This window comes from Chiloscyllium plagiosum, chromosome 2, assembly GCF_004010195.1.
Source record: "Chiloscyllium plagiosum isolate BGI_BamShark_2017 chromosome 2, ASM401019v2, whole genome shotgun sequence".
In the NCBI taxonomy this organism is placed as follows: domain Eukaryota; kingdom Metazoa; phylum Chordata; class Chondrichthyes; order Orectolobiformes; family Hemiscylliidae; genus Chiloscyllium; species Chiloscyllium plagiosum.
The window spans coordinates 112,211,641-112,226,418 of NC_057711.1; the positions used below are offsets into that span (position 1 = coordinate 112,211,641).

Below are 14,778 nucleotides of genomic sequence, written 5' to 3' on the forward strand. Positions count from 1 at the left end.
ACAAAAATGCGGAGACATTTCTTCAGCCAGAGAGTGGTGGGCCTGTGGAATTCATTGCCGCAGAGTGCAGTGGAGGCTGGGACGCTAAATGTCTTCAAGGCAGAGATTGGTAAATTCTTGATGTCACAAGGAATTAAGGGCTACGGGGAGAATGCGGGTCAGTGGAGTTGAAATGCCCATCAGCCATGATTGAATGGCGGAGTGGACTCAATGGGCCGAATGGCCTTACTTCCGCTCCTATGTCTTATGGTCTTATAGTTCTGGACTCTCCCACCCCATGGAAGAGACTTTGTCTGTTTATCCTATCCATGCCGTCATGATTTTATAAACCTCTATAAGGTCACCCCTCAACCTCTGATGCTCCAGGGAATACAGCCCTAGCCTGTTTAACCTCACCCTGTAGCTCAAATCCTCCAACCCTGGCAACATTCTTGTAAATCTTTTCTGAGCCCTTTCAAGTTTCACAACATCTTTCCAATAGGAAGGAGACCAGAATGGCACACACTATTCCAACAGTGGCCTAACCAATGTCCTGTACAAATGCAACATGACCTCCCAACTCCTGTACTCAATACTTTGACTAATAAAGGAAAGTATACCAAAAGTATACCTTCACTATCCTATCTACCTGCGACTCCAATTTCAAGGAGCTATGAACCAGCACTCCAAGTTCTCTTTGTTTATCAGCACTTCCCAGGACCTTACCATTAATTGTATAAGTCCTGCTAAGATTTGCTTTCCCAAAATGCAAACCTTGCATTTATCTAAATTAAACTCCATCTGCCACTTTAATCAAAGACAATACATTTGTAAACTGAATCTACATGGCAATAATTTCCCAGGCAAAATTGCATTGTGATTTTTTTCCATTGGATTATATTGACATGCTTCTGCACCATATATTCTATCAGCCCTTGTCCATGCTGATTCTTATACTTCACTTGAACCTCCTCTCACCTCTCCTCGTGTAGCTCTCTATGTATAGCTGTTCCTTCTCCCTTGTGTAAGTATGTTGCTCTCTGTTAAATGCATATATACTGTTCACCTCAACCATATTCCACTTTCTAGAGTGTCAGCACTCTGAGTGAGAAGGATTTCCAGATTCAGCAAACCAATCACTATCTGAAGACCCGTGTACACGTTATTTTCACTCCAGCAAAGTGGTGACTGATGGAGATGAGTTGACTGCGTATGGAGGCAGCTAGGCCTATGGCTGCAATGCAGATGAACAGATGGCCTGGCTGATGAGGCTATACCATCTATCTATGATTAATGGGATTGGGCAGTCTGTTATTTTGTTACAAGGTTTTAAAAAGTCCAAAAAGGAAATGGGATAGTATCTTTGGAAGTGCTCTTTTGGGGACAATCCCAATGTGATGGTGCTTTCACTTTCCACATGGATTTTAAAACTACTCCCTCCATTCTCCTCACACCCCTCCATAATACCACCAAGCCCTCCCTGTCCAATGCCTCTTACTTATCTGGGTCTAGGATTTCACCAGGATCTTCATTCTGGCATGTTGCAATAGCGGCAACCTCCACTACTGACCTCTGGCACTGCCAGGATTGATGGAGTTACTGACTGGTCGGATTGGGTACTTCCTGAGAGTAGCTGTAGTGATTGTAACGTGGTCAGCTAGCTGAACAATCAGCCAGCCCTGTCTGACAAATCTAAATAGGACTGTCAGAGATTCTGACAGTCTGGGTGCTGACTCTGAGGAGGCTGTGCTAGAGTCAAGGACACTCCGCGTGTAAGTAAAGGGTGACTTGGGGAAGGCATACAAACATCTTTGGAGTTATTTCAGTGGTGCTCCATCCCAGTGAGAGGCAGAAGTCAACTCTGCACTAATGGCATTTCATGGCAACAGGTTAAGCTTCTTATAAGTCTGTCAGCTGTCTGACAACATTCCTTCAGGGGCCCCATAAATTTCTGCCTTTGGTCTCGCCACTTGTGTAGGAAGCACCCTTCACTTTTATATTTTATTCCCCTTGTAATAAATCACAATGTTCAATTTATCTCCCTAATCACTTGCTGTATCTGCATACTAACTTCTTGTGATTCATTTACCTGGGCACCCAGTAGAAATATGGGAATATGAGCAGGAGGAGGCCATTCAGTCCATTGAGTTTTCTCCACCATTCAATACAATAATGGTTCATCATCCTAATCAAAGTTTTTGCACACATGGTCCCCATATCCTTTTCTGTCATTGATTCTTAGAAATGTGTCAATTTCTACTTTAAATATACTCAAAAACAGCTCGTTGGGGTTGAGGTTTCCAAAGGTTCTCTACCCTTTAAGTCAAAAAAGATTCTCCTCATCTCAGTTCCAAGTCACTTCACTTATTTGAAAGTTGTTTGAAAATGCTACAATTATCAATCATTGATGATTAGATAGGCATAGACTAATTATAGTCACAGAGTCATAGAGATGTACAGCACGGAAACAGACCCTTCGGTCCAACTCGTCCATGCTGACCAGATATCCTAAACTAACTAGCGAATTGGTGGCAGCAAGCTACCTCAGACAGTACTCTGTTAGAAAGCTGTTCATGGGCCAGGTGTGCTAAGGTGCTAGTAGTGGTAATTAAGGTAAATATCACAACACCTTGTCAATACTTTCTGGAAATTTTAGTTCAGCACATCCACAGATTTCCCTTTATCTGCACTGCTTGTTAATTCCTTGAAAAACTTCCATTACGTTAGTAAAACGTGATTTCCCTTTCACAAAACTATTTTGCCGTTGTCTGATTGCATTGAGATTTTCAAAGAACACTGCTACATCCTCTTTCATGAAAGATTCCAACAATTTTGTGCAAATTAGTTGGAATGGAGTGAAGATGGTTTGGAGAATCCAGCTTCTGTTTGTTAGAAATGTAACAATACACAAATTATTTAAATCAAACTAATTTGTGTTTGTTTCTCCTCAGCTGTTGACTGTGGTTCACCGCAAGGTTTTGTGAATACAGTGTCCTACCCACCAGTCAACACAACCTATGGTCATACAGTGATGTACCAGTGCCAGGTTGGCTATTTTCATGTGAGAGGAAACAATGCATCAGTCTGTTCTGTCCAGGGGCAGTGGGAAGGAGCAAACCTGGAATGTGAAGGTCAGTGTTTTAGAGTATTACCAAACATACATTGAACATGGAAATGATATTCCTGCACTGACTGCATCAAGGTTTTCCTTGCACCAACTTTCTCTTTCACCTGAATCAAACCTCAATATAATCCCATCATTCATTCATTTTATTGTATTCACTCATTGCATTTCCATGCAGGAAATCTGATGTTCTCATTTGCAGGACTTCCATATCTAGCTGGTAGGCTTGTTGGCCAAATGAGAATCTGATCTAATGGAGTGGGGCATTTATAACGAGAGAGTTGGAGATATGGTGACAATAGGTTTTCCACCTCTGTACAAAGCCCAGGTTAGAGTTCACTTTGAAGTACTATGCACAGTTTTGGAATCTGCATTTTAAGGAGGCTATGTTGATCATTTCACCAATTTATTAGTATGCTACCAGAGCTGTGGGGATCAGATCAGTGAAGCAGAAGGAACATCATCTAATTTTATTTACTGTGGAATACATGAAGTTGAGGGTTTATTTGATTGAGGTTTTTAGTAACGAATTGTAATGAATCAATAACATGGATAGAGAGAAACATTTTCCAGTGGTGGAGGTTTCTAGGACAAGGGGATGTGACTTTAAAATCAGTGCTGGATCATCCAGAAGAGAGGTAAAAGGGAACATCTCTACAAGCATAACTTGGGAAAGGTGTTGGACTCTCTCATACAAAAAGCAGTCAATGGTACTGTCATTTAAAAATTTTAAATCTTCAATGAATAGTTTTTTTCATTGCCAAGCTGTCAAGGGATATGGCAGGTGCATGGATTTGTATTACAGATCTTATTGAATGGGAAAACCACTGAACAAATATACACTTTGCTTTGTCAGTCATTATGTTCTTAGTAAATATTTGGAGTATTTTATTTTGAATTGGTTTCAGCATTCAAATAGTTCATCATTAATCACTTTACATGCTATTTTGTCATGAAAAATATTGATAGAAAAGGAATTCTGTTCCACACAATGCAATTCTTAATGCAATTTATTTGTATTCGAAGAAGCTGTCTTGAGGAGCTGAGTAGCCTACTCTTGACTCTGTGCTCTAGTATTGGAGATGTTCTTTGAGGGGGAACATTCAAATGAGGATCTGGCAAACAGTTCAGTTGGATATTTAGAATGTCCTGATTCTTTCCAATCAAAAGTAGTGAGATTCTCTCTGGTCAAGATTTACCCTCAACCGAGGATACGGACTTGGATATTCATGTCTTTTTGTGGGTGTGTTTTGCTTGGTGTTGCATAGATCTGATTTGGACATTCCACCTTCTGTTAATCTGAATTTCATCAATACCCGGAAAAGTAAATTAAGCTAACTTGCACTTGTCTCTCCTCAGCTGTTGACTGTGGATCACCACCAGCTTTACTGAATGCATTGTCCTATCCAAAAGTTAATACAACCTATGGAAGTACAGTCGTCTACCAGTGCCAGGTTGGCTATGTCCCGGTGAGAGGAAATGACACATCAGTCTGCTCTGCCCAGGGACAGTGGGAAGGGGCAAACCTGGAATGTGAAGGTTGGTGTTCCCGAATGTTTTCTAAGCCTGACTCAGACAAGTGGAAAACAATATGTCTCAGCAGTCCCTGCTTTTATTGATCCTTCACAAATCCTGTTCAACACTTGCCTAATGTTTCAGATACTCAAGGTGGCATTGATCTGAGGAAAATCTTGGGGTGGGATTTAGTTGACCCAAGAGATCTCCACCACAGGTTGGGGAACTATTATATGGGCATTTATGTGGGCACCTTTGGGCCCTGTCCAGGATTCAGGACTCCAATATTGGAAGTCCCTCCTGCTGAGAGCTATTGGTCAAACAGAGGCTGTTTGCACCTCATTGCCGGCAGCTCCACCAGAGATGGTGGCAGCTCCTTTCCTTGTAATGCACTCACCTAAGGCAATTTATGGCATGTCCCTTAATCCCTTGAACTTGCTGGTCAATTTGCATATTTTTAGTCATTAACATACCGTTATTTTAACAAGTAAATCCAGTTCAATATGAAAAGATGATGCAACCATAGCAATAATTTGCATTCATATAGCACTGTGAAAGTAAGGGACTGTGCATTCATATAGCACTGTGACTGAAAGCTTGATTCAAGAGGGAGGTAAAGGGACCTAAGGAAGGTAATGAGGTGAAGAGGTTAAGAAAAGGAATTCCAGAGCATGGGGCCTCTACAGTTGAAGGCATGGCTGGAGTGAAAGAAATGGGGAATGCACACAAGAAACCAGAATTGGAGGAGCGCAGTGATCTGGTGGGATATTGGGGCTTAGAGAGTTAGAGAGGAGACACTGAGGGATTTGTAAACTAGGATGAGAGTTTTAAAATAAGTGTAGTTGCTCAGAATAATGAAGTATCATTTCCTAAAGTGTTGATTATAATTCATTTTGTTTTTTTCTCTACAGCTGTAGATTGTGGGATCCCAACTCACGTAACAAATGCACAACCACCATTAGTGAGAGGAACAGTGTATAGAAGCAAAGTCCAGTATGTTTGCAAGGCTGGTTATATAAGCGAAGGAGGAAATGGCACATTGATGTGTTCTGCCCAAGGACAATGGGAAGGAGCTAATTTCACTTGTACAGGTAATTAAGGATCTGTTTGCATAAAACAAACAAAAAGCAAATGGTTGATTGAGGGGACACAATATTCTTAATGCATTATAGTTCATGATAAAATCATGGGCGGCACGGTGGCACAGCGGTTAGCACTGCTGCCTCACAGCGCCAGAGACCCGGGTTCAATTCCCGCCTCAGGCGACTGACTGTGTGGAGTTTGCACGTTCTCCCCGTGTCTGCGTGGGTTTCCTCCGGGTGCTCCGGTTTCCTCCCACCGTCCAAAGATGTGCAGGTCAGGTGAATTGGCCATGCTAAATTGCCTGTAGTGTTAGGAATGGGGTAAATGTAGGGGTATGGGTGGGTTGCGCTTTGGCGGGTCGGTGTGGACTTGTTGGGCCGAAGGGCCTGTTTCCACACTGTAATGTAATCATAATCATAATCATAAAATGTGTTGTACATGATATGTTGGTGAACATTGAGCAAATAAAATTGTTTCTCAACATTTCATGATGACATGAATCTTTGCCTTATGGTTAATTGTTAGTGGTGGATTTTTTTTTACACATCTCCTTTAAGCACAGGTTCTGTGCTCCTCCAATTTTAGCCTTTGTGCACCCCTGATTTTGTATTTTTTGGTGGAAACAGGCCATTTGGCCCAACAGGTGTTGTTGAGAACAACCCAGATGTTGAGGCAGCTTGTGGGCTGATAACCTTTAGTTTAATCCAGAATATCAGTCAGCTGCAGAATAATTTTTGAGTGTCTGAGTCATAACTAGCATTTTATTTGACTTGACTATACACGATCTAGAATCTTGTTGATACATATTTTGAATGATCATCAAGGTGGGTCAGCTGTAGAGCCTTTTTACATGCTGTTGCAGTAGGACTGTAATTGTCAGCCTTAGTTCAGTGGCTAACACCCTCCTGTCTGTGAAAAACTGAGGATTGTGCATAGAAGTGAAGAATCGCACTGCAATTATATAGAGAATTGGCAAGCCTGCACGTGAAGTATTGTATAAGGTTTTGGCTTCCTTACCCAAGAATCGATTTACTTGCCAGAGAGAGGAAGTGTAGTGGAGATTCACCAAACTGATCACTGGGAAGGAAGGATTGTTTTGTGAGGAAAGATTGAGGAGACTGGGCCTGTATTCTCTTGAGTTTAGATGAATGGTTGGTGACCTCATTGAAACTGACAATCATCTTTAGGGCCTGGCAGAATAGGTGCAGGAAGGATGTTTCCACTGGCTGGGACAGATCAGGTCTCAGAATAAGGGACGGGCCTCCCAGACTGAGGAATTCCTAATCCTGGAGGGCTGTGGAAACTCAGTCACTCAGAATGATCAATACTAAGCGTGATCAATTTCTAGATATTAAAGGTAGCAAGAAATATGGAGATGGCCACTTCCTGCTCCTATTTCCTATGGTTCTGTGTTCCTATAAATTTCTGAATTATGGTCGGCCTACTTTTGAAAGGATATTATTAAACTGGAAAGAGTGCAGGAAAGGTTTACTAGGATGCTACCCGGACTGGAAGGTTTGAGTCACAAGGCGAGGTTGCATAGGCTGGGACTTCTCTCCGTGAGGGATAAGAGACTGAAGGGTGACCTTTATAGAGGCGTATAACATCCAGAGAGGCATCGATAAGATAGATAGCCAATAGCTTTTCCTCATGGTAGGGGAGTCTAAAACTAGAGGTGAGACGGGAGAGATACAAAGGAATCCAGAGGGATAATCTTTTCACAGAGGTTGGTAAGTGTCAGGAACAGGCTGCTACAGATAGTGGTGGAAGCCAGTACAATGTTGTCATTTAAGAAATAGACAGCTACATGAATGGGATAGGTGTGGAGGGATATGGACCAAATGCTGGCAAATGGGACTAGATTAATTGTGAAAGCATGTGTGGCATGGGCAAGTTGGGCTGAAGGGCTTGTTTCCATGTTGTAGACCTCTATGACTCTAGTTCACAGTCCAGAGATTTTGTCCCAAGCACCAAGCTGACACTCAGTTCAGTAAACAGGACATGTTGCAATATTTCAGGCACCATCTTTCACATGAGTATCTGTCCACCCTCTCAGATTGATGTAAGAGATAGAACATAGAACAATACAATGCAGAGCAGGCCCTTCAGCCCTCGATGTTGTGCCAACGTGTGAACTATTCCCAGCTCGTCCCCCTACACTATCCCATTATCATCTATGGGCTTATCCAAGGATTGTTTAAATCTCCCTAATGTGGCTGAGTTAACTACATTGGCAGGTAGGGCATTCCACACCCTTACCACTCTCCGAGTAAAGAACCTGACTCTGACATCTGTCTTAAATCTATCACCCCTCATTTTGTAGTTATGCCCCCTCGTACAAGCTGACGTCATCATCCTAGGAAAAAGATTTCACTGTCTACCCTATCTAATCCTCTGATCATCTTGTATGTCTCTATCAAATCCCCTCTTAGCCTTATTCTTTCCAATGAGAACAGACCCAAGTCTCTCAGCCAAAAAGATTTCACTGTCTACCCTACTCTGATCATCTTGTATGTCTCTATCAAATCCCCTCTTAGCCGCCTTCTTTCCAATCAGAACAGACCTAAGTGTCTCAGCCTTTCCTCAGAAGACCTTCCTTCCAGACCAGACAACATCCTGGTAAATCTCCTCTGCACCTTTTCCAATGCTTCCACATCCTTCCTGAAATATGGTGACCAGAACTGTACACAATATTCCAAGTGTGGCCGCATTAGCTTTTTGTATAGTTGCAGCATAATATTGCTCACTCGGCACTTTGTAGAAGACAATAGGAGATCCCCCAGCACCTGACCAATATTCACTAGGATTATGATGTTATTATCAGATTGTTTGTAAACGTGTCTGTTCACTAGTTGACTGCCATGTTTCCTATATAACAATTGACTACACTTCAAAATAACTGTAGAGCAGTTCTAAGTAAAGTTGTGAAAACCTGTATGTCTTTATGCAACAATTCATAATGTGACGATGTTTAAATCAGCGTTGTAGTGCCGCAGAAGACAGCAACTTGATAAAACATCTTTTAAACAAGACGTGACTATCAGTGTGATATATATGGCAAGATGATACAAGCATTCAGCCCATATCCTGCCAAAACAATGCACTACCAAATCTGTCAGTGAGCTAACTCCCATCAGGCCCAAGCTTGTAGTATTCTGCTTCTCCCTGTCATGCAACCATGCATATCAGCAAGGGGGTGAGATATTAGAATGTTACAGAAATGGCTGAACATGGAGAGTAATGCATTTGGTCAGAACAAACAAGGAAAGGGAATTCTTGATGAAAGGCAGGTCACTGGGAAGCACTAAGGATTGGAAAGGCCTTGGTGTGCCTTTACACCAGTTCAGGTATCAGCTTAGCTGGGTAAAATAGTTGAGGCTTATAAGATACTAGCCTTGGTTCATCAAGGCGTAGAGTTTAAGGGCATGGAAGTGATGCTGGAACTGCATAGAATGTTGGTTAGGCCACAGCTAGACTATTGTACGCAGTTCTGGAATCCATATTATAGGAGGCATGTGATAGCACTGGAGAGGGTGCAGAGGAAATTTACTAGGATGTTGTCTGGGTTGGACAGTTTCAGCTATGATGAGAGATTGGATGGATTAGGGTTGTTTCCCTTAGAGCACGAGAAATTGACAGGGATATGATTTGACATTTTAAAAAAAAAAAAAGATCGAGGGACATAGCCATGGTAGACATGAAGAAACTTTTCCCTTTGATGGAGGGATCAGTGTTCAGGGTCATAGATTTATGGAAAAGGAATGGAAGGTTTAGAGAGGATGTGAGGGAGTATGTTTTTACCCAGAGGGTGGTGGGAATGTGGAACTCACTGTCTGTGAGGATGGTAGAAGCAGAAAGCCTAGGAGCATTTAACAAGTATTTTGATGTACACTGGAGATACCAAGGCATACAAGGCTATGAGTGAAGTGCTGGGAAACGGGATTCGAATAGTTAGCTGGTTGGTTTTGACCAGCGTGGACAGGATGGACTGGAGGACCTTTTTCTGTGCTGCTGCAGATCTCTATTATTCTATGGAGTCTAAGTGATACAGTTGAGAAAGTGGTCATTTGGCCTAAAACATGTGTGCCAGCTCTTTGACAGAGTTATCAAATGATTCCACTCCCACAGCCCTATAAATTTTATGTCTTAAGTGTTTGATTAACTCAACGTTTTAATTGTTGCCATTGCATCTGCTTCCACCTCCTTTTCAGGCAAGACATTGCAAATCACAAACTCACAGCATAAAAAAAATTTCCTCATGACACTTCTGATCCTTCTGCCATTTGCTATAAATACGTGTCCTCTGATTATCAACTCCTCTGCCGGTACACATTATAACTCAATATGGATTTGGTCTGCTGAAAGTGAAGACATATATTGGTGGGTCAAAGGTGGGATCAGTTATAAAGGGGGTGACGGTTGGCAAGAGAAACACATGCAATCATTGGCAATTGTCAAGGTGAAAATTAAAATGGGTGGAGGCCTTCACCTGAGCACTAATACTCTGAATGCGCCTTATCCTACAATTCAGTTGCACAAATGCTAATTTTCTCTCTTTGTTTGTCACAGAAACTATACTTTGCTTCCATTTTTGCTCTCCACCCAGCCCTAGCTCCCAAATAAAAGAATGATTTGACCCATTTTTTCTGACATTGTAGTTACAATTGTTACCGATTTATCATCTTGCCTCTGCTACACGACACTGAAGATTGCCATCTCTGATTGAACAATTCCTGAAGGTGCTAACATAACATCCAATGTCCAATAGATCTACCCAGACAAAGGACATTTTCTTCTTCGCCTCAAATATCTTTTAGAACCATTATACAAAAGTGTGGATACAAAATTTTTATAAAAAATGCTTTTCTTTTTAATTGTCCCCATGTTTTTTCTCCTGGATTGCGATATTAGAATTGGGATATGGTCGACTGTAATGGGTGAAAATATGCAGTGCAACTGAAGAAACCCTGACTGAGCTGGGACTGTTGTAAGATTTATCTTTTGCAGATATTGACTGTGGGAGCCCACCAGTTGTCCCACATGCAGATCTGCTCCAGTACCATAGTACAAGACGTGGGAGCATTGTCCACTATAGCTGCAGGGATGGATTTTATACTTTGTCAGGAAAGAATACATCTGTCTGCACAGAAAGAGGACAATGGCAAGATGTAACATTGCTGTGCAAAGGTAATTTTCTTTTAAATTTAACACCATTGCTATGATTTCCATTTAATAAAAAAGTCGGGACTAAAATTTTGCATTGACATACTCTTAATGAATACCTTGATGCAACTCATTTGAGCTTCTGTTTGCTACTGAAAGAAAGCTGTTTATCCAATTGTATTATAACAAATGAGAAATCTGACACAAATGGATACAAATGCATTTGTTATGAATATTGCACAGAGCAAGTTTAACTTGAGTGTTCTTCGATAGCCCTGGAGTTCTAATAGAACAGAAATATTTTGAACAGATCTCAGTATTGCGATCAGATCATGTCAGTGTTGTTGACAGAAGGTAGTCAACGCCTATGTCAGTGAATGTCAATAAACTTTATTAAATGTCAACTACATACAAGAGATGGTATGAAAAACTGTTTTTGGACCATTACACACTTTGGTTCCATGCAATCAGAAGTTATTGTGATATAGAGCCTTATGGACATTCTCAAATCCTATTATTAGAGTAAACATATAGTTAATTGTTCTTTCCAACATGTTCCAATAAACTTATAAACTTGTGAATGATTTCAAGTTTTGGTTCAACTCCTGCCTCCCTCCTCCTCCAAGTTCTCTTGTGCCTGAGGCATCCATATCCAACAATGTTCACTGTTGGTTTGGAAGATGCATAGAAGGTGTGTGCTCCAGGATAGCTTCCTTGGAAGGTGAACATATTGATAAATTAGGACAGCAGCTTCTCAGCATGGCTGGTTCCTGGCCAGGAATGCCTCTCTCCTGGCTCTCATAAACCTTTGTACTTTTGGATGGGCAAACTGATGAGGGTCCCTGTCAGCACGTGTTTTTATTTCCCATCTTGGTAAAGACCTCCAAACTGCACAAGTCTATTACTCACTGTGGCCAACATCTTGCTGTCCCGCTGTGGTGGACTTTTCCTGTGTTTAGTCAATGTGCGTCTGTCCATCCCATGGTCAGATCGTTGAGCTGGCTGTTCTCCATCACTAGGCGAAAGTGAGGACTGCAGATGCTGGAGATTAGAGTCAAGATTAGAGTGGTGCAGGAAACTGATGAAGGGCTCCTGCCCAAAACGTCGATTTTCCTGCTCCTCGGATGTCGCCTGACCTACTGTGCATTTCCAGCACCACTCTAATCTTGTCCTCCATCACAAGCTACTCTATTCTCTGAGTCAGCTCCTTGTAAGGCTCTCTATGTTGCTTCCCAATATTCCTATGAGTGCAGTTGACCTTTGACTCCACTAGTTTGATTCCAGCTGTTCACTGTTTCATTCTGAACGGGAAGGGAGTGGTAATGCTCGTCAATCTCGTGAAAGCACACAACTTATAAGCACCATTCTTGCCATCTTTCACTGCCCTGAATTTTATAGCCTATGACAAAACAACTGTGCTATCCACTTCCGCTGACAAAGGCTACCCACAGATATTTAGCAATGACTTCCCCCTCAGGTGATGATAACATAAATCTGGTGCAGTAGCAATGATATTGGTAAGCAATCAATCAACTTTAGATATTCACACAGCAAACCAAGGCGTTAAAAGCAAGTATTAATTTGCTTTCAATTTAAATTTTCAGACAGGGAATAAATGATTGGATCAAGAACCGTAACTCTTTAAACAGCATTTTTAAATGCAAGGAATTTCTTATCATAGTACCTCAATATAGGGTGGCGCGGTGGCTCAGTGGTTAGCACTGTTGCCTCACAGCACCTGGGTTTGATTCCTCCCTTGGACAACTGTCTGTGCGGAGTTTGCACATTTTCCCCACGTCTGCATGGGTTACCTGCTACCAATAGCCTGCATGGTGCTCTGGTTTCCTGCCACAATCCAAAGAGGTACAGGCTAGGTGGATTTGCCATGCTAAATTGCTCATCATGTCCAGGGATGGTGCAGGCTAGGTGGACTAGCCAGGGGAAATGCAGGGTTACGTGGATAGGGTAGGGGGTGGATCTGGGTGGGATGCTTTTTGGACGGTCTATGTGCATTTGCTGGGCTAATGGCCTGCTTCCTCACTGAAGGAATTTTAGGATTCTATTAAAAAAGTATGAAATGCATACATTTTTCAAAGACTTTTAGAGGGAGACAAAGGCTGGAATTTAAAGCATCCCCAGTGGCAGTCTGGAAGTGGGACCGTTGGCTTAGAAAGTGTAGGATAGGACCCTCACCATTTTCCTGCCTTTTCTTAATTAAATAAGGGGCAGGAAGACTCATGGGCATTGTTCCTGTTCGATCCTAGTTAAAAAAGGACAGAGACTCACCATAGGGGAAGTCTGGCAAGGGTTTGTTTGTCAGGAAAGTGGTTTGGGGATATGTGGGGTAGGGGAACTTCTTGTTTAATAGACTCCAGTATCTGATTGAGGTTCTGGTATCAGGGAGGCCCCACTGAGTGCCACCCTGGTAGCTTCACCTCTGAACCCCCCCATTTCTGTTCTGTCCTCAGTGATGATATCCTCCCTGATACACTTATCCTGCTACCAATGACCTGGGATTCTCAGCAATCCTGGGCCTTTGGTGTTGACATTGCCAGTTGTTGCTGTCACACCACATCTGACTGGCAGACAGCTCTCTCGGTTGGGATTCATGGGACTAGAATCCTATATTCCAGTGAAGGCCATCTCTGGCCAGCTGGGTACCTGATGGACACTTAATATGGTGGCCTTTCCTCAACAAAGTGACAAATCTCCCTGTTGTCAATATTAAATACCACTCTAAAGGTTTTAAGGGTGAAGGTTTTCATCAGTTCAGTGACTTCTACTTGATTATGCATTGAAGGAACCAGTCACCTGACATTTCTGTCAGATTTGGTGAAGTAATGGCAGTGGATGATGACAATTTCACCATCGTTCTCATTATAGAACTGGAGGCATTGGTTTGCAGCTGATCTCTGACCTTATGAGTTCCTCCTTTTGAACTGTGTTTGACAGTAGCTCTTGAGTTCTAGGAAGACTTGAGCTTGTTATTGTCAGAAAGAGACTGAACCAGTCATAAGCCACAATCCAATTTGTTTTAGTGAAGCACATTAAAAGAATTATTGAGAATCTAATGATGTTTTTGCCAAATATGCAAGATGTCAGAGAAACATTATTGAGACAATTTAAACAGATCATCTAAGGTTACACTTTGGCTAAGTTAGGAAGTGAAAGGAAGGGCCAATTGCTTCTCTTTGCTTTAATCAATACAACCATTAAGGTAATTGTAACTTAATGGCTGCTATATCTGGTTGAAGTCATGGAAAATGTAAGCATTTAGAAATGTTACAAAATTAAAGAATCTTTTATTTTGGAATTTAAATGTCGATCACCACTTCAATTCTGTCTCAGGAAAATAATGCAAAACAAAAATTGGTTACTGAATATAATCCATTCCTTAATAATTGTGTTCAATTGTTGATTTCTTCAACTGTTTTATGTTGATAATTATGGTTAATTAATTGAACTGACACTAAACTGCCAATAATAATATAATTCCTTGAAGATGATATTCTAGACTATGTTATAATCCAATGCAGAATTCTGTAGCTGGCCTATAATACAGGTTTGCAGAGAGTTTAACGTCTATCACCTTCCAGGTTATGTTATATACAGTAATTTGGGTTGAAATAAGTTACACTGTGGATCTTCTTTTGTCCTTCATAGCTAGTGATTTTATACTGTTTAATGAATCCTGCTTGAAGTGGAGAAGGGACAGCACTGGATCCAGATCTGAGGACATATATTTAGTAAGTGAGAAAGCAAAATACTTTGGTGTCTGTCCTGTGAATGTTTTAGATTAAGTGCCCTTGAATTTTATCAGGAGGAGAGTGTCTCAATGAGCACAGTAAGTGGATTTCTTACACCCCCCTAAACTTTGCAATTCCAATTACTGCAGATGATACAAGTTGCTGAAA

General features: G+C 41.6%; 1 protein-coding gene across 12 annotated transcripts in view; it reads left to right on the forward strand.

The window, feature by feature from the left end:
* Positions 1-14,778, forward strand: part of susd1 (sushi domain containing 1) — a 95,214-nt gene that overhangs the window by 44,551 nt on the left and 35,885 nt on the right. For 9 of the 12 annotated variants that reach the window (XM_043715919.1, XM_043715969.1, XM_043716010.1 and 6 more), the window contains 5 exons: positions 2,931-3,110; positions 4,463-4,642; positions 5,530-5,709; positions 10,694-10,888; positions 14,528-14,610. In XM_043715919.1, coding sequence (XP_043571854.1) covers positions 2,931-3,110; positions 4,463-4,642; positions 5,530-5,709; positions 10,694-10,888; positions 14,528-14,610 — 818 coding nt within the window. The remainder of the gene's footprint in view (positions 1-2,930; positions 3,111-4,462; positions 4,643-5,529; positions 5,710-10,693; positions 10,889-14,527; positions 14,611-14,778) is intronic. The other 3 variants (XM_043715935.1, XM_043715989.1, XM_043715999.1) reach the window with 3 other exon arrangements.